Genomic DNA, 15,749 nt, shown 5'->3' with positions numbered 1-15,749 from the left:
GGTTTTCGAAGCCTTAAAGATAGAGATAGAACCGAAGACCATATAGACTCTCTGCTTGTCGGGGGCGGGCAGTGATTGAGAGCCTCTATTCCGTGTCCCACAGCCCCAACTGTACAGTAAAGCCGCGGGGATCTTTATTTATGCGGTAACGAAAGCTGATGTATCGTCATGTTGTGCTTGCAGTATTGTTGCACAAAGACTGATCGGCCCTATCAGCTATCTCCTACTCTTTAGCCATCGAGCTAGGCAGTTATGGCATTGCTGCATAAGATACCCAATCTGAGAATCCTCCAGAGAACTCTGAAATTAGTCAACGGCGCAGCTTTATGTAGATGTTGTGCAGACGCTTTTGGTTGACGACAAAGTCATAAGAGGCGTGTATGTAGACCACGGTTCTGACAATGTTGTAATGCACTGAACATCACTTGTGGCGTTGCAAATTTTATTGCCCCTAGGATTTCTTCTTGCTGTTTATGACAGTCAACGAGCCAGCTTGAAACTGTGTCTTTCGCCGCTATCCTAGCGATTTGAGAGTATCCGCAATTGCTTTTGCTACCCTGGTACAGGTGGTCATCCAAGTTGCAAGCTGCATGAGACTAGGTCATTCTTCATCAGCCCAGGGATGTCTAGTGCTCTATAAGCACTTATAAAGCGTTGGCAGGCCATGGTGAACCCCAAAAAGAATCTGCTTTATTGATTGGTGTGTCCTAGAACCACCGATCGATTTATTATGCCTTATGCTCGGACAGGAGACAGTCAAGGTCGCTTCTCGTGAAACCAGCTATTCCAACCACGAGAAGGTCGTCTCTGCATTGTATCGAGAACTTGTCTAGCTCTTCGACCAGGTTCAAGGATGTTCGCGGCCCAACACTGGACAGTGCTTTCGATCGCACTGATGAGGGCAGAGATGTCTCATTCAAAGCCCTAAGTGCTATACCATATTGGGGTTTCGTTAGGTGACCAGGATACGGATATCCCAGTACAGAACTCGACTGTGGAGAGTCATTGACACCTCGAGCTAGTTTACAATGATATCTCAAGCGGTGCCAGGCTTATTCAGTTTGGGCAGCTGGCCAACAAGCAAAGGATCATCGACCAACTAGTTCTTCTCCACGTCTCAGGAAATTCAGCCCTTATGTCTGACGATGCAGATTGGAGATTTTCGACATGCCCCTTTCCGGTCGCCAGACAGGTGCTTGTTGGCAGACACGGCAAGTATGTAGTCAGTCATATGTAGCTTCAATCTATGCAGCTGGAGGTGGATGTGATCGGTCAGGCTAGTCGAGATATCTTCTGCCGTGGCCACGATGTGTTGATATGAGATGAGTGATGATGAAAAGAATGTAGCAATTCACACGAAGTATTTGTAGAGTGAGAAGCGTGTCATGTTTTGGGGAGAGAGAATGACGAAAGAAGAAGAAACCCACACTGGCGCCGGGGCGATGGCTTTTATAGGCAAGCCCTAGCAAGGCCAGTGAAGCTATTCGCCGACTAAGCAAGAGTGATAGCCTCAGGATGGTTAGTGAACGGGACTACGACATGTTGTGAATATCTTCACATTCAGAAACTATGCATCAAATATTCCATGGTTAACAGACCTAGTCTATTCCTATAAAACAACCGTGGTGAATGAGAATGGGATAGCATCAATATAATACAGGTAATTACAAAAAACATCACGCTGGAGCCCGTCACGCCTGGTCATTTCAATGCACTTATTGCCGGCTCGCCTGCGCAGCCTTCTGGCGCTGCAGCTCCATGGCCCTCAGATGAGCCTCGCGACGGGCATGGTTCCGCTCCTCGCGCTTCCACGCCTCCTCCTCAGCACGCCGTCTCTCGTAGTCCTCCGCCAGCTTGCGGTCCTTCTCGCTGAGTCGGGGGCCCGCGGAAATAGTTCCATCCGCGTTCTTGGTAGGACCGCTGCCTCGGTACTCCTCAACCTTCTTCTGCATCTCATCCTTGAGCTTCGACCCAGTCTCCTTGACTTGTCCGATGGTACGGTCAATGAGACTCAACCTCTCGCGCTCGGCCTCCTCAGCAGCCTTCTGGGCGGCCTCCTTGTTAGGTACTTCGTTGATCAAGCGAAGGCCATGGTTATCGGTTTTTAGCTGTTCGTCGGGCTTCGGGACGTTGGGATCCACTATGGTGATACCGGCCATCCTCCGGAAAGTGGACGAGCTAAGCAAGTACGTTTGCCCCAGAGCAAACACACTGGTGGTCATGAAGTAGAGCTGAAGGGCACCAGGGAAATTGGCCATGAACAGGAACGAAATCGCGGGCATGCCGTAGAGGAAAATGTTCTTGAAAGCGGAGTCTTTCATTTGGTTCATACCGGTCTCTCCTCCTTTCTACACGCAACTGCATTAGCTAGACGTTTGAAAAGAAAAGGCAAAGTTCCGCACCTTGAGAGTGTGATGTAGGATAACTGATCCAATCAAAGGAAGAATGTAGTAAGGATCGGAAACGGTAAGGTCCTGAAGCCAGCCAACGTGTTCCGTAGTCAGTCCGGGCACCGGCAGACTGCACATGTTGTTGACGACACGGTAACAACCGAAACCGAAGGGAATATGAATCATCGGGATCATGGCTTTCCAGGGCTTGATATCGTGATCCTTGTGCAGCTGGCTCAGCTCCGCCCTCTTCCGTGTCGCCTCCATCAGGTCATTCTTATAGTTGGCCTGAACCATCTCCGTCCGAAGTGGAGTGGTGAGGTGCTTGATGTTGTTGAGCTTAGTACTGGTGTCCGCAGCCATAAGTGTAGGGTACAGAAGACCCAGACGAATGAAGAGACCGGTTGCGACAATCGCACCCCACCAGGGGAGACCACCCATGATATGGAAGTGTTCAACGCTCCATTCGATCATGGACGAAAAACCCCAGCCAAAATCCAAGCCCAATTGCTTCAAGTATCCAATCTGCTCCGGGATCGCATTGATATCAGCCGCGGTCAGATCATTGAGGTTGACTTCTCCTTGGGGTGCGAGAGAGACTTCACTGGCCGCCGGGACCGAGGGAGTAGTCGATGAAGGAGCCGAAGAGGTGGAATTGAAGCGAGCGGCGGCCACTCCGGTGATCGCAGTGGCAGGCCGCCAGGAGCGCGTTCCAAGCAGCGCCTGCTTGGATTGACCATATGGGACGGCGGTTCTCAGGGTCTGCGGACGGAATGAGGACATCTGTAGGGCAAAGTCAACAACTTCGTACTCGAGCCGACAAGAAATGACTGCGGCGGAGGACAAACCGATCGGCTGGAACGTGAGAAGGCATACAACCGTTGCCGGGCCACGGCGGGCAAGACGCCGCGTCCACTGAGACCAGTCCCTCCCAACATGGCGAGAATTGGTATGAAGGTGGATGAGATGAATGGGGAACTCGAATCGGAGTTTGGGGAAAATCGCGGAGGCTTTTCGGGACGCTTTTTCGGTGCCAAGCCTGCCTTTTCTGCCGGGCGGAAATCCTCAATTCATTCCTACGGAGTCTCGAGCGGTCTAGTCTTCGCTATGGAATTAGGCCGATTCATCGTACATGTGGCTATTCTCAATAAACGCAATTCTCGTCAATATATGAGAGATAAATTCGAGGTGGTTCGCCAGACGCCGTCCAGTCAGACCGATTACTGATGCTTGCTCTATGTACACTGTAACCCCCTGATGCGCATTCATGCCACCCTGCAAGCGACAAGAAATGAACTGTTTTGATGCCACTTTACCCGTACATGCCAATATCAATCGGGCGTGATGAGATATCTATATGGTCCGCTAGTACTCCATCCGGGTCTACTCTAGAGACGTAGCATCCTTCAGTCCGGCCGCCCTAGTCCCCCTCCGTTGCGACGGGATGTCTCGCACCTCGATTCCGGGCCCGATGGGTCTCGAACGCCGATGCATAGGGAAGACCTAATATGAACATTTGGTTAGTGTTATTGAACCATAACGAAAGCCGGCTTTGAACGAGGGGCCGGGGCGAGTCCTGCGCCCCTGTCTATCAAACAAAGATTGTAATCGTACCTTTGTCCCGGACCAGCCGAGTCGATAGGCTGCTTCATGTGCAAACAACTCGCCAAATCCCAGCATCAAGCCATTCACGAATGGGAGAACGAGGTTAATGGCAGCTCCCCGCAAGATACTCCAGATGGTCGGGGGCTTGTAGAGGATCAAGGGGGAGCTCGAGGAGGATGACTGAGAGCCGGAGATGTCATGATTGGCTGAATAGTTCTCAGAATCTGAGTGGACAGTCAGTCCAGATTCATACAGCTCCCTCGAGCTGGAGAGGTCGGCGGCCATGATGCGGGGAGAAGGCGATCAACAAGGAAAGGGAACTATGAAGGACGGGGCTGGAAATTAGAAAAGCCCGTCTGTGACTGCGAAACAATCAGCAAGTTGACAAACGCGGGGATACGAAGGGCACCAACTGAATGGAGGGGAATTCGGCGCTGGATGAGGTCGGTCCCTTGGGGTTGGCTGGATTGACGATCTACACCTGACCTGCAGAAGCCGTTATGTAAGCAGCCTGCCCTCGCGTTCGCTATAGCAACAACCAGAAGAGACAGCCTGCAGGGTCGTGTGATGGAATCAAGTAAAGTCAGACGAGCAGTCAAGTTAGAGAAGCAAGTGAGAGTGCAGCCAAGGAATGAAAGGAGTGAAGTCACTACTTTTCGTCACGGAATATCTTCTGATTGATGGTTCGCCGGGGGATTCCTCAGGCACCAGCGGAAGATCCCCTCTTCCGGATGACCAATCAGGCAACAGTGACGTACCGTTATTGGGTCCCTTCAGCTTCGTGAAGAGCTACAATAATACGAACCACTGCATCTTCCAAGTCACTGACATTCTCCGCCTTTCTTCAATAGTCTTTGTGCTTTTCCATCTTCGAATCAGTGCTGGGCTGCGAAGCTTCATAAAATCTAACACCAACCATCCCAACGTGTGCAGTGCCGTCACGGTCGATTTACTTCCAACATGGAGCACAACGCGGACCGCGATGAGATTGTCTCTCAATTCTGCGCCATGACTAGGACGGATCCTCACGAGGTACATGCTAATGGTCCCAAGTCTAGCTATGTTGCTAAGTAAAATTCTCATCTCAGGCGCAAGGCTATCTGGCAGCCAACGAGTGGGATCTCGAAGCCGCAGTCACCGAATTCTTCGCCGAACAAGATGAAGCCTCACAGGATACTGGCGCAGCTGGTGGTGGTCGCCGACTCGGCGCTGAATCGGAACCCTCTGCCGGCCGTTCGCTTGGTGGCAGCTCCTCTCATTCCCCCTCCACTACCCCGCAGCTCTCATCCCGCAGGTCGGCCCCGAAAAAGAAGTTTGCGACCCTGAACGATTTTGCGTCGGGTGGAGGAGAATCTTCAGAGGAAGACGATGCAGTGAACCAAGACTTCTTTGCTGGGGGTGAGAAATCGGGCTTGGCTGTGCAGAACCCCGATGATATTAAGAAGAAGATCATTGAAAAGGCCAAAAGGTGAGGACCTTTGGATAAGCTTGATTGTGCAAGGCTGATACATTTGTAGGGCTCAGCCTCCGCCATCGGACGAACCCACCAGAAGGTCTTTCTTCACCGGCACCGCACGTACCCTTGGTGGTGATGAGGCCCCCAGCAGAGTGATCGAATCCCCCAGTGCACCTGTTTCGCAGACACCGCAGCGCGTACATAGAACTCTACACTTCTGGTCTGATGGCTTCTCGGTTGATGATGGAGAGCTGTTCAACTCCGACGACCCCGCCAACCGCGATATCCTCGAGGGTATCCGCCAGGGCCGTGCCCCGCTCTCTATCATGAATGTGCAGGCTGGTCAGGAGGTGGACGTGGAAATTAAACAGCATGACGAAAAATACGTGAAGCCTAAGCCTAAGTACAAGCCCTTCTCCGGGGCTGGACAGCGCCTCGGTAGCCCCACACCTGGTGTGAGAGCACCTGCGCCAGCAGCTGCCCCTACTCCCAGTCAGTCCACCGAGCCAGCCAAGCCGGACATAGATGAGTCGCAGCCGACGGTGACTCTTCAAATCCGCCTTGGAGACGGCTCACGGCTCACTTCCCGGTTCAACACCAGCCATACCATTGGTGACGTGTACCAGTTTGTGACCGCTGCCAGCCCTAGCAGCCAGTCGCGTCCCTGGGTATTGATGACTACGTTCCCCAGCAAGGATCTCTCCGACAAGAGTGTTGTGCTGGGTGATATGGCGGAGTTTAAGCGGGGCGGCGTGGTGGTACAGAAGTGGCAATAAGTGTGGAGGTATAGTCCTGTTGGGTATAGAGGTGTGCATAAGCTCGGTGCAATTTCTCATAACGTCAGGATTTAGTGATAGGCATTTTAGGCATAGATATGAGTTGATGAGAAGCAGCTCCCGAGTTATGTCATGAAATGATACAATGATGATCAGTAATGAGCAGTCTAGGGTTGATATTAGTACAAGAAGTCCAAGCTGCAGACTCGTACATCATGTAGTGAGTAGCACATCATCGTTATACGCAGTATAATCTGCAGCATGCATGCATCTTGTAGATATAGATAGCAGTGAACGAGTGAGGGAGTGATATCTCCGGACCGGCTGGATTGATAAGCAAAACTCCGCGGAATAACGCAGAAAAAAAGCCCACCCGAAATCGGCTCGCCATCGCCATACCCAGACCTTCACCACTTCTCCAACCCAACCAGATACCCAGATCCTAATTAGAGGAAGATACTTAAGATGCCTCTCGACGGGGTCAAGAATGTTGTGCTGGTGAGTATACATCTTCAACTGCCCTACCTTCAACTCCCTCCAGCTCTAAATTCCATTGCGACAACCCCTCCTCTCTTATCGATAACAGCGCGCAACTGCACACAGCATGGATGAATGGCCATATCTACGCATACAATGCGCGCACATCCTACCTACCTCTCTATCCATCTATCTATATTTCAATTCTATCTCCCAAGACAAACTAACAATCTAATCCCCAGGTCCTCTCCGGCAAAGGCGGCGTCGGCAAATCCAGCGTAACGCTACAACTCGCCCTCGCGCTCACCCTTCAAGGCAAATCCGTCGGTATCCTAGACATCGATCTCACCGGGCCCTCAATTCCCCGTTTAGTCGGTCTCGAAGACGCAAAAATCACCCAAGCGCCGGGCGGTTGGCTTCCTGTCCCCGTTCACCCATCCACCATTACCTCCTCCTCCTCACAACCAGACTCCTCCACCACCACAACGACAACAGAAGAAAGCCCCATCAAACATGGCTCCCTCCGGTGCATGTCCCTGGGATTCCTTCTCCGATCCCGCTCAGACGCCGTAATCTGGCGGGGCCCCAAAAAGACCGCCATGATCCGACAATTCCTCTCGGACGTGCTATGGAATGAAACCGATTACTTGCTTATTGATACGCCTCCTGGAACGAGTGATGAGCATATTGCTCTTGCGGAGCAGCTTTTGACGCTTTGTACGATTGATGCTGCTTCTTCCTCAGCGAGTGGATTGCCTCGGCTTGCTGGTGCGGTGCTGGTTACTACACCGCAGGCGGTGGCGACGTCTGATGTACGGAAAGAGGTGAATTTCTGTGTGAAGACGAGGATTCCGATGTTGGGTGTGGTGGAGAATATGTCGGGGTATACGTGTCCGTGTTGTGGGGAGGTGACGAATCTGTTTTCGAGTGGTGGGGGGCAGGTCCTGGCGGAGGAGATGGGGGTGAGGTTTTTGGGGAAGGTGCCGGTTGATGTTGGGTTTGGGGAGTTGGTGGAGGGGAAGGTTGGTGGGGAGGAGGAGGATAGTGAGGATGAGGATGAGGATGGAAGTGCTGGTAAGGCTGATGGGGAGAAGAAGGAGGAAGAGAAGGATGAGAGGCCGTTGGTGGAGAGGTATCGGGAGTGTTGGTCGTATGCACGGTTCGAGGAATTTTCGAAGACGTTGATAGCGGAGATTGAGGGGTGATGATGATGGAGTTAGTAGTATATATAGGGGTTACGTTAGAGCATGTGTCATGGGTGGCGTCTTTTGGCATGGGTGTAGAGTGATACGAGATCATGATTTACTATGAAAGAAAAGTACTGGTACTCATCAAATGTGAGTGGCGTAGTCATCAGTCATTATATGTCGTGGGTAGCATCGCTGCCTAGTAATTCTGCCGTGTATAGATAACATCGTATATCATATCATAATAATCATCACCACCGTTCCTCGTCATTTCATACATTCCCGCGAGCAACATCATTACCATCACGCATTTGAAATAGTTTGGTCTCTTTCGAGCATCGCTCGTAGTCGCATCTCAGCTGTTGCCTGCCTTGCCTCAGAACCAGCAGCTACGGCACCATACTGTAGCCAGCTTAGAAGCGCCTGCACCTCGGCTACCAGGGACGGCGGAATCCAACCCCTATATCCAGCGCTGGAATCCATAGCGCTAGGACCGAGAAGCTCCTGGCCTCGCGGGGCCTCCGAAGAGGTTGCGTTGGCTTCAGCCTGGGCATCAAGCAAGACCTCGGATACAAGAGCCGGAGTAAGGATATTCGAACCCGACTGTGTCTGCGTGCCTAACAGTGTACGGCCGCATGAATTGGGCTTGGAGGCAAACTGCCTCGTGGGAAGTGTCCCCATCGCGGGCTCTTCGGCCGGCGCATGTAATGCCAGGGGAGATCTTGGGGTACTGGGCGGGGCCTGGCTGGACGAGCCGGCCCCGGAGAACGGAGTTCTGAATGGAAATCCCGTAGATGGCCGTCTGCCATCCCAGTGTCGATACTGCGATAAGGACGAATGATCACGTCCATCGGCGACACTATTCTCATCGTCGTAGATAACCACGTTGTCGCTTTGTCTTTCATGATCGGAGCTGGCTTCTTCGACTGTCACCAGACCACCCGGGGGCGCCCGGATCTCGCCTAGCGGAGCGATATGACTTCCATACTCGTTAGCCAGACTGAGTCTGCTGCGGCCGCAGATTTCTCCGATCGAGTCTAACGTCTGGCGAATATTCGGCTCGATAGCTCGCAGTATGCCGTCTATGCTAAAGTCGTCCTCCGATGGGAGAGCAGGCCCGCGTCGCTGGCTTCTTGAGCCACCGATGAATGGGAATGAGCGCCGCGAAGGCATCGTGGTAGAAGTGCTGGAGGTGTCATGAGGGCCACCCGAATATGCCCTAACCAGCACGGGCTGCGATGCCGACGGTGAGGGTCGCGAAGTAGCTGACCGATTATGGTTTCTCCAGGATGAGGTTCCGGGAGTCCCATTCAGCTGACGTAGCGTAGTGGTACGATGCGCTCGAGAAGACTCATCTAGCGCGGGTTCATAGCGATAGGGAGCAGTTTGTTGCAGAGGACGGACGGTCTCGACCACCGGCGAGGCATGCAGAGGGTTCAGCTGCGACCATCTCCGGCGTGGCAAAGCGGACGAAGACGATGGAAAAGCGTCCGTGTGGGCGAGCAGCCTACCGGACCTATAATCCATCTCCGTTCAGGGCAATGCGATGCAGGCTGTGACGCAGCAGCGGAGCGTAGACGGGGATATGACCACCCGCAACGAAACAACACCACCACCACCGGAGTAAAAACCCCGCCTTCCGGCCAATACGCAACAGCAGCGGCAGATCGGCTGGCAGCAGGGAAGGCGATCAAGCGCCTGTCAGACAACGAGTTCTCAGTAGCGGCTGGCGGCGGCGGTGGACGGGCAGACAACGCAGGACACGTATCACGCTCCAACGCGTCGCTCCACGGAACACAAATGCATGGACTCAGCAGGCCAACGAGCTGGCATGATCGGGGAGGCAGATGACTGTGGATCGGGCCGGGACTCAGAGGCGATGATGCAGCGAAGGAATCCAGAAACTATTAAGAAAAGTGGCTGGTTTCAAAGTTGAAGCGGGCGGAAACTGGGGACTCGATACCCGAAAGGGGAAACACTAAGCTCCAACAATCATCATCATCGTCGTTGTCGTCTTTCATCCATCTCCAACCCGTTGGTAGTGTCCTTCGCGCAGTGGTGACCACCTCGACGCTTGTCTCTGGGGGTTCGTCGGAAGCTGCATATGGTGCGGTTGATACTTTAAAAGTCACCCTTTCAAGATGAATAGGTTTCGCGTATGCTATTCCCTGTCTGGCCGAACCCTTCTTCCTCCTTCACCCATCCATTCGTTCCCCCGCCATACTTCAGTGAAACTGATGGTTATGCGCCTAGTTTGGCGACTCCGATGAGTCTGCGTCCGAATTCGACGATGATACCTCCGGACTGCCCTTCCCCGAGCCTTTATCCCGTGCTTCCTTCCTCTCTCCCGACTTCGACCCCGCGGCGTATTTATCCTCCCTCACCAATCGACACCAGAGCCTCGAGGACTTGCGACAAGAATTACGGGATTTGGATCAATTACTCAGTCGGGAATTACTAGACTTGGTCAATGAAAACTATCAGGACTTTCTATCTCTAGGGAGCGCACTAAACGGCGGGGAGGAGAAAGTCGAGCAGGTACGAGTCGGCTTGTTGGCATTCCAGCGTGATGTCCAGTCCATACGGGATAAGGTGGAGGCCAGGCAAGAGGAGATGGTCGAGCTACTAAAAGAGAAGAAGCGCCTGAAAACGCAAGCCAATGTTGGGCAGGCCTTGCTGGACTATGCGGATCGAGTCGAGGAGCTGGAAAGGAGGTTAATGATCGGAGACACTCCCCGGCCTCCTCAGGAAGGTACCCCGGGCGAGTCCGATTCGGATTCCGATTTGGTTGAGAGCGACAGCGATGATAGTGACGAGGATGAATTGCCTAACGGCGCAACTACTGCATCGCTCGTTTCCCTCAAGACACTCGAGCGTCATATTCAGAAGTATGTCTACTTGACAAAGCTGTCGTCTCGGATAGGTGACAACCATCCGTTCCTACAGAGCCAACAACCAAGGATGTCGAAAATACGATCTGCGGTGCTCTTGGATCTGAAGACGGCCCTGGAGCAGGCAAAGCAGGCGGGCGACAAGCGGGATACGAAAACGCTGGCCGTATTGCGTCTCTACAAGCTCATGGGAGAGGACACTACTGCCGTATCGGCACTCAAGAATCTGAAGTCCTAGGGGACCTTTAGAGCTAGGCAGTGCCATTTTGCATAGCGCCGGCGTTGGGAGATCTACTTTTGCTGGTTCCGAGTGAGATTTGAAAAAATACCATTATACACCGTAACCTTCCTAATGAAACATATTCTGTACACCCATGAACTTGAAGACGCTAGACTATTTTACACGCCCTGCAAAGCAGCAGATTCGGGAGAAGTCTCCGACCTGAATTCTCCGTTCAGACTGAAGCCGGGACCGTTGGTCGAGCTCAGGACCTAAGGAACGTTAGAAAACAATACCGGTTGCAAGCGCAACGCAAGTCGGCGACTTACCACTTCGTACACCTCCTTGGTTATGCGGTCGTTAAGACCGGCCGCATCCTTCTTGATCTGGTCGATCGTTGCGCGCAGGTTGTCACGCAATTGCTCCGGGGTGAAACCGAGCTGTCCAACGGGGACACGAATGACGGCGTCACGCTCACGGTAAATGGTACCACCACGCAGCATCTCCACACGCACGGCGATATCTTCGACCACAGTACCCGTCTTGACGCTGGGCATCAGGCCCCTGGGACCGAGGATCCGACCCAGGCCAGCCTTGTTCAATGCATCCAAACTATCCGGGTGGCAGAGGCAGCGGTCAAACTCGATCTTGCCGGCTTTCACGGCATCAAAAACCTCCTGCTCACCCACAATGACTGCTCCAGCCGCACGAGCTTCCTTCTCATGGCGGGTTCCGGGAGGGCACACGACGCAGATTCGGGACTCGGTCTGGACTGAATGGGGGAATCGGAGCATGTTGCGAATGACGGGACCGTCCCTCCTCGTCTTCAGGCGGACGTGGACCTCGTATTTGGAATTGGTTGGCTCGCGGCCAACTTCGAATGCACGGAGATATCTGCGGTGAAGATCGACGCAATCAGTAAAAAAGGTCGATTGAACCACGACGACAATAATACAAACCTCATGGCATCACATAGCGCAAATTGTTGCATATCCTTGAGATCCTTCTGCTTGAACTCTCTCGGACCCTTCTTTCTCTTGCTGGTCTTGTCTCCTCCCTTCACCTTGCGCGCCTGGGCAGCGGTGCGCACCTGCTGCAAGCTGGGCAAAATAGGCGCAATTGGGCTCGGGCGAAGAACAGGACGACATGACGACAAGATTCCCCGTGCCGCAGAGGGCATGAGGGAGCTGTAGGAGGAAGCCATGGTGATGAACTCCGAATGAGCTTGACAGCGCCGGGAATGTTTTCTGGTCCGAAATCTAGAGGCTCCGGCCGACCATCGCCCGCGGAGAAACTTACCGCCGGCGGAGCCCATTGAGTCAAAACTGCCCCTCCCGGCAGTAAATTATCTCCATCCCACCTTTCTATACCATCTTTTCCTGGGGCAATTGATCCATTTTCCTGGGGTTTTGGGTATTTGGAAAGATGTCGCAGTTCAAGCTTAGCCTGGCCACTAAGGCCAACCAGGCCTCTTTGCTTCCAGTCCTCCTGGTTGCTACCTCCATTAACGAGGCTCGCCCTACTCCCGTCATCGCCATTAACTTCGAGGATGCGGCTGTTCTCCCCGAGGGCGAGAAGGCTATCGTTCAGTTCACGGGTGCCAGCGGTGCTCCCGTCTATGGAACTGACAATGCCATCAAGGAGCTGCGTGCCAGCTTCCCCTTCCTTAACGGAAAGGATGAGAAGTCTGTAAGTGATCCCCGCTTCGCCTTCATTGTGAGTATATGCTGATGGAGGCTTTTCCAGGAGAACGAATGGCTTTCCCAGCTCGAATCCTTCACCACCCTTGACTTCAAGGCTCTCGACCCTCTGCTTCAGCGCCTGAACACCCACCTCCTCCTTCGTTCTTTCATCGTCGGTTACTCGCTCTCCACCCCCGATATTGCTCTGTGGGGTGCCCTTCGTGGCAACCGCGTTGCCATCTCCGCTATCCGCAAGGGAGCCCTTGTCAACCTGACTCGTTGGTTTAACTTCCTGGATGAGCTCTGCCCCTGGGCTAGCGCTGCTTTGGAGAGCCTCAATGCTTCCGCCAAGGAGAAGAAGGCGGCCAAGGCCAAGGAGGGTGCCAGCTACGACATTGCTCTGCAGAACACTGACAAGGGTGTTGTCACTCGTTTCCCTCCTGAGCCCTCTGGATACCTGCACATTGGACACGCCAAGGCTGCTCTGCTCAACGACTACTTTGCGCACGAGAAGTACAACGGCACCCTGTTGGTGCGCTTCGACGACACCAACCCCTCGAACGAGAAGCAGGAGTTCCAGGATGCTATCATGGAGGATTTGGCCCTGATGGGCATCAAGCCCGACAGGATGAGCTACTCCAGTGACTACTTCGACCAGATCTACGAGTACGGTCTGAAGATCATCCGCGAGGGCAACGCCTACGCTGATGACACCGACAAGGAGACCATGGCCTCCCAGAGAATGAACGGCGAGCCCAGCAAGCGCCGTGATGCTTCCGTCGAGGAGAACCTTGCTCGTTTCGAGGAGATGAAGCAGGGTACTCCTGAGGGTCTCAGATGGTGCATCCGCGCCAAGATGTCCGTGGACAACCCCAACAAGGCCATGCGTGACCCCGTCATCTACCGCTGCAACCCCTCTCCTCACCACCGCACCGGTACGAAGTGGAAGATCTACCCCACCTACGATCTGTGCTGCCCCATCTTGGACTCGATTGAGGGCGTTACCCACGCTCTCAGAACGATTGAGTACCGTGACCGGAACCCTCAGTACCAGTGGTTCTTGGACACTCTCGGACTCCGCCACGTGCAGATCTGGGACTTTGCGCGCATGAACTTCATCCGCACTCTGCTCTCGAAGCGTAAGCTCACTAAGCTGGTCGACCAGGGCGTTGTCTGGGGCTGGGATGACCCTCGCTTCCCGACCATCAGAGGTATTCGCAGAAGGGGTATGACTGTGCCGGCTCTTCGCGAGTTCATTCTCAAGCAGGGACCCAGCAAGAACATCACCAACCTGGACTGGACCCTCATCTGGGCGACCAACAAGAAGTACATTGACCCCGTTGCGCCGCGCCACACTGCCCTCATGAAGAAGGATCTTGTCAAGGCCGTCATCAAGGGCGCCCCTGCTGCTTACACCGAGGACAAGCCTAAGCACAACAAGAACCCCGAGGTTGGCCAGAAGAAGGTCACCTTCAGCGGTTCGGTTCTCTTCGACCAGGAGGATGCCAAGACCTTCAAGCAGGACGAGGAGATCACCCTCATGGCCTGGGGTAATGCCATTGTCCGCAAGATCGAGAAGGACGCCGCGGGTGTTGTGCAGTCCCTGGAGCTTGACTTGCACCTGGAGGGCGACTTCAAGAAGACCGAGAAGAAGGTCACCTGGCTGTCTGCTGACCAGGAACTGGTCCCCGTGGAGCTGGTCGACTTCGACTACCTCCTCAACAAGGACTCCCTCCAGGAGGACGATGCTCTGGAGGACGTGCTGAACAAGAACACCGAGTTCCGTGAGGACGCCGTGGCTGACTGCAACGTTGCCGAGCTGCGCGAGGGCGACATCATCCAGTTCGAGCGCAAGGGCTACTTCCGCTGCGACCGCCCCTACGCTCCCGGCAAGCCGGCTGTGCTGTTCAACATCCCCACCGGTAAGACTGGCAAATAGATATACACTGAGTAGATATGAGTCTACATGTTATGAAGATACGCAGGCTATGTGATGTAGATGAAATGCGAGATTTCAATGTCAATTGACATGCGGGCACTATTTATCAATACCTTGGTTACCACGTCGGCGACCTTGCAGGAAAAGACTTCCGTCACATATGAGCAGTAAATTTCAGAGAAGAATGTGGGATTAGATAATAAGCGTAGCATCCATTCGGGATATTCGCACCTACTGATCTCGACATCGAACACATAATAAGCACTGTATGTCAAGTGACTACACACGCTTTTAGACGGAATTCTTAGCATATACGCTGTGTGTCAAATAAACTTCCGATGCCCTACTCTCAACTAGTTATACGACCGCTGACCCTATGGCAATGTGCAGCCACATACGTAGAGGCCCCTTACTTAGGTAGGGCTGGGTTCAAATTCGGATCCGGTCAAAAGTGCGAGGGGGTGTTTGTAGCTCGTGACATCTGGAGGAAAGTAGTAGAGACGAAAGTTCATTTTATATGGACCGTCGGACTCGGGGGGAAAATCCCTCAATCGCCGTAGGCTTGGAGGTGTGTGGAAGGAAGCAGCCAAGGGATACGGAGCAACATCCCTTGAACCTTGTGAAGGTGGTGACGGCATTGAAGGAGGACGGAGGGCTGGGGAAGATGACACCTGCTCAGGACTGCTTTGTACAGATCCCGTCATTCTTCTGGTACGTCCATCGTTCGTCCGCCAATTTAACTTGGCTTTCCTTCGGCATATTTTTTCGTCTTTTTTCTCGATCCTTCCTGTGTGATCCGAGTGCTCCGTGGCAGGGTCTGGAGTGGAGAAGGAACAGGAGTTGAAGAGTCGAGCTGGGGGATTAGAAGGCATGGAGTGAGTAATGGAGAGTAATCGAAGCAGTAATATTACGTCGAGATGGGTCCGTCACGTTGCACTGCGCTAGTCCTAATGCAGTCAGGGTCTGGGCGCTAGTCCCACTTGGTGCGGATCGATCGACTGTCTCCTCTTTTCTGACTAGTAAACTAGTAAGAGTAGTCGATCTAGTTCTATCCTTCTATCTACATCCTCTCTATCTAGATACTCTCTCACTCTTCGTAAGTTCAACTCGAATCAGTTGTCCACTT

At 53.3% G+C, this 15,749-nt stretch overlaps 8 protein-coding genes across 8 annotated transcripts; 4 read left to right on the top strand and 4 right to left on the bottom strand.

The window, feature by feature from the left end:
- Positions 1 to 1,569: 1,569 nt before the first annotated feature.
- BO88DRAFT_405021 (membrane insertase OXA1) lies at positions 1,570 to 3,369 on the bottom strand. Its single transcript, XM_025706773.1, has 3 exons — positions 3,239 to 3,369; positions 2,403 to 3,173; positions 1,570 to 2,348 (listed from the first exon to the last, which is right to left on the bottom strand). Exons 1-3 carry the CDS (start codon positions 3,326 to 3,328, stop codon positions 1,716 to 1,718), a joined length of 1,494 nt encoding a protein of 497 aa, XP_025563122.1. The 5' UTR covers positions 3,329 to 3,369; the 3' UTR covers positions 1,570 to 1,715.
- A 111-nt stretch (positions 3,370 to 3,480) lies between these two features.
- Positions 3,481 to 4,633, bottom strand: BO88DRAFT_405020 (TOM13-domain-containing protein). Its single transcript, XM_025706772.1, has 3 exons — positions 4,409 to 4,633; positions 4,005 to 4,357; positions 3,481 to 3,893 (listed from the first exon to the last, which is right to left on the bottom strand). The coding sequence occupies exons 2-3, from the start codon at positions 4,278 to 4,280 to the stop codon at positions 3,774 to 3,776; spliced, it is 396 nt and encodes a 131-aa protein (XP_025563121.1). The 5' UTR covers positions 4,281 to 4,357; positions 4,409 to 4,633; the 3' UTR covers positions 3,481 to 3,773.
- A 163-nt stretch (positions 4,634 to 4,796) lies between these two features.
- BO88DRAFT_405019 (protein phosphatase regulator SHP1) lies at positions 4,797 to 6,401 on the top strand. The gene is made up of 3 exons (XM_025706771.1): positions 4,797 to 5,027; positions 5,084 to 5,463; positions 5,513 to 6,401. The coding sequence occupies exons 1-3, from the start codon at positions 4,956 to 4,958 to the stop codon at positions 6,225 to 6,227; spliced, it is 1,167 nt and encodes a 388-aa protein (XP_025563120.1). The 5' UTR covers positions 4,797 to 4,955; the 3' UTR covers positions 6,228 to 6,401.
- A 209-nt stretch (positions 6,402 to 6,610) lies between these two features.
- BO88DRAFT_405018 (Mrp/NBP35 family ATP-binding protein) lies at positions 6,611 to 8,237 on the top strand. Its single transcript, XM_025706770.1, has 2 exons — positions 6,611 to 6,725; positions 6,947 to 8,237. The coding sequence occupies exons 1-2, from the start codon at positions 6,693 to 6,695 to the stop codon at positions 7,907 to 7,909; spliced, it is 996 nt and encodes a 331-aa protein (XP_025563119.1). The 5' UTR covers positions 6,611 to 6,692; the 3' UTR covers positions 7,910 to 8,237.
- BO88DRAFT_405017 (uncharacterized protein) lies at positions 8,048 to 9,789 on the bottom strand. The gene has a single exon (XM_025706769.1). It carries the CDS (start codon positions 9,416 to 9,418, stop codon positions 8,195 to 8,197), a length of 1,224 nt encoding a protein of 407 aa, XP_025563118.1. The 5' UTR covers positions 9,419 to 9,789; the 3' UTR covers positions 8,048 to 8,194.
- On the top strand, positions 9,726 to 11,147 carry BO88DRAFT_47014 (COG2 family protein). The gene is made up of 2 exons (XM_025711646.1): positions 9,726 to 10,047; positions 10,145 to 11,147. Exons 1-2 carry the CDS (start codon positions 10,033 to 10,035, stop codon positions 11,018 to 11,020), a joined length of 891 nt encoding a protein of 296 aa, XP_025563117.1. The 5' UTR covers positions 9,726 to 10,032; the 3' UTR covers positions 11,021 to 11,147.
- BO88DRAFT_405015 (mitochondrial 54S ribosomal protein uL1m) lies at positions 11,093 to 12,622 on the bottom strand. The gene is made up of 3 exons (XM_025706768.1): positions 11,962 to 12,622; positions 11,332 to 11,896; positions 11,093 to 11,274 (listed from the first exon to the last, which is right to left on the bottom strand). Exons 1-3 carry the CDS (start codon positions 12,204 to 12,206, stop codon positions 11,182 to 11,184), a joined length of 903 nt encoding a protein of 300 aa, XP_025563116.1. The 5' UTR covers positions 12,207 to 12,622; the 3' UTR covers positions 11,093 to 11,181.
- BO88DRAFT_405014 (glutamate--tRNA ligase GUS1) lies at positions 12,363 to 14,759 on the top strand. The gene is made up of 2 exons (XM_025706767.1): positions 12,363 to 12,691; positions 12,749 to 14,759. Exons 1-2 carry the CDS (start codon positions 12,428 to 12,430, stop codon positions 14,621 to 14,623), a joined length of 2,139 nt encoding a protein of 712 aa, XP_025563115.1. The 5' UTR covers positions 12,363 to 12,427; the 3' UTR covers positions 14,624 to 14,759.
- The last annotated feature ends 990 nt before the right edge of the window (positions 14,760 to 15,749 follow it).

Source organism: Aspergillus vadensis, assembly GCF_003184925.1.
Source record: "Aspergillus vadensis CBS 113365 unplaced genomic scaffold BO88scaffold_11, whole genome shotgun sequence".
NCBI lineage: Eukaryota > Fungi > Ascomycota > Eurotiomycetes > Eurotiales > Aspergillaceae > Aspergillus > Aspergillus vadensis.
Note: the sequence above shows the minus strand (reverse complement) of the source record. Positions and strands in the feature narration are given on the sequence as shown.

Excerpts from the sequence above, each read along its gene's own strand:
- BO88DRAFT_405020 (XM_025706772.1), bottom strand. The coding sequence starts at position 4,280 with ATGGCCGCCGACCTCTCCAGCTCGAGGGAGCTGTATGAATCTGGACTG. Across the intron at positions 3,894-4,004 it reads TCGGCTGGTCCGGGACAAAG|GTCTTCCCTATGCATCGGCG; the intron begins GTACGATTACAA and ends TGTTCATATTAG.
- BO88DRAFT_405017 (XM_025706769.1), bottom strand. The coding sequence starts at position 9,418 with ATGGATTATAGGTCCGGTAGGCTGCTCGCCCACACGGACGCTTTTCCA.
- BO88DRAFT_405018 (XM_025706770.1), top strand. The coding sequence starts at position 6,693 with ATGCCTCTCGACGGGGTCAAGAATGTTGTGCTG. Across the intron at positions 6,726-6,946 it reads GGGTCAAGAATGTTGTGCTG|GTCCTCTCCGGCAAAGGCGG; the intron begins GTGAGTATACAT and ends TCTAATCCCCAG.
- BO88DRAFT_405021 (XM_025706773.1), bottom strand. The coding sequence starts at position 3,328 with ATGTTGGGAGGGACTGGTCTCAGTGGACGCGGCGTCTTGCCCGCCGTG. Across the intron at positions 3,174-3,238 it reads TCTCACGTTCCAGCCGATCG|ATGTCCTCATTCCGTCCGCA; the intron begins GTTTGTCCTCCG and ends TTTGCCCTACAG. Across the intron at positions 2,349-2,402 it reads TCCTACATCACACTCTCAAG|AAAGGAGGAGAGACCGGTAT; the intron begins GTGCGGAACTTT and ends AGTTGCGTGTAG.
- BO88DRAFT_405015 (XM_025706768.1), bottom strand. The coding sequence starts at position 12,206 with ATGGCTTCCTCCTACAGCTCCCTCATGCCCTCTGCGGCACGGGGAATC. Across the intron at positions 11,897-11,961 it reads GCGCTATGTGATGCCATGAG|ATATCTCCGTGCATTCGAAG; the intron begins GTTTGTATTATT and ends TCTTCACCGCAG. Across the intron at positions 11,275-11,331 it reads CCAAGGAGGTGTACGAAGTG|GTCCTGAGCTCGACCAACGG; the intron begins GTAAGTCGCCGA and ends AACGTTCCTTAG.
- BO88DRAFT_405019 (XM_025706771.1), top strand. The coding sequence starts at position 4,956 with ATGGAGCACAACGCGGACCGCGATGAGATTGTCTCTCAATTCTGCGCC. Across the intron at positions 5,028-5,083 it reads CTAGGACGGATCCTCACGAG|GCGCAAGGCTATCTGGCAGC; the intron begins GTACATGCTAAT and ends TTCTCATCTCAG. Across the intron at positions 5,464-5,512 it reads ATCATTGAAAAGGCCAAAAG|GGCTCAGCCTCCGCCATCGG; the intron begins GTGAGGACCTTT and ends ATACATTTGTAG.
- BO88DRAFT_405014 (XM_025706767.1), top strand. The coding sequence starts at position 12,428 with ATGTCGCAGTTCAAGCTTAGCCTGGCCACTAAGGCCAACCAGGCCTCT. Across the intron at positions 12,692-12,748 it reads ACGGAAAGGATGAGAAGTCT|GAGAACGAATGGCTTTCCCA; the intron begins GTAAGTGATCCC and ends AGGCTTTTCCAG.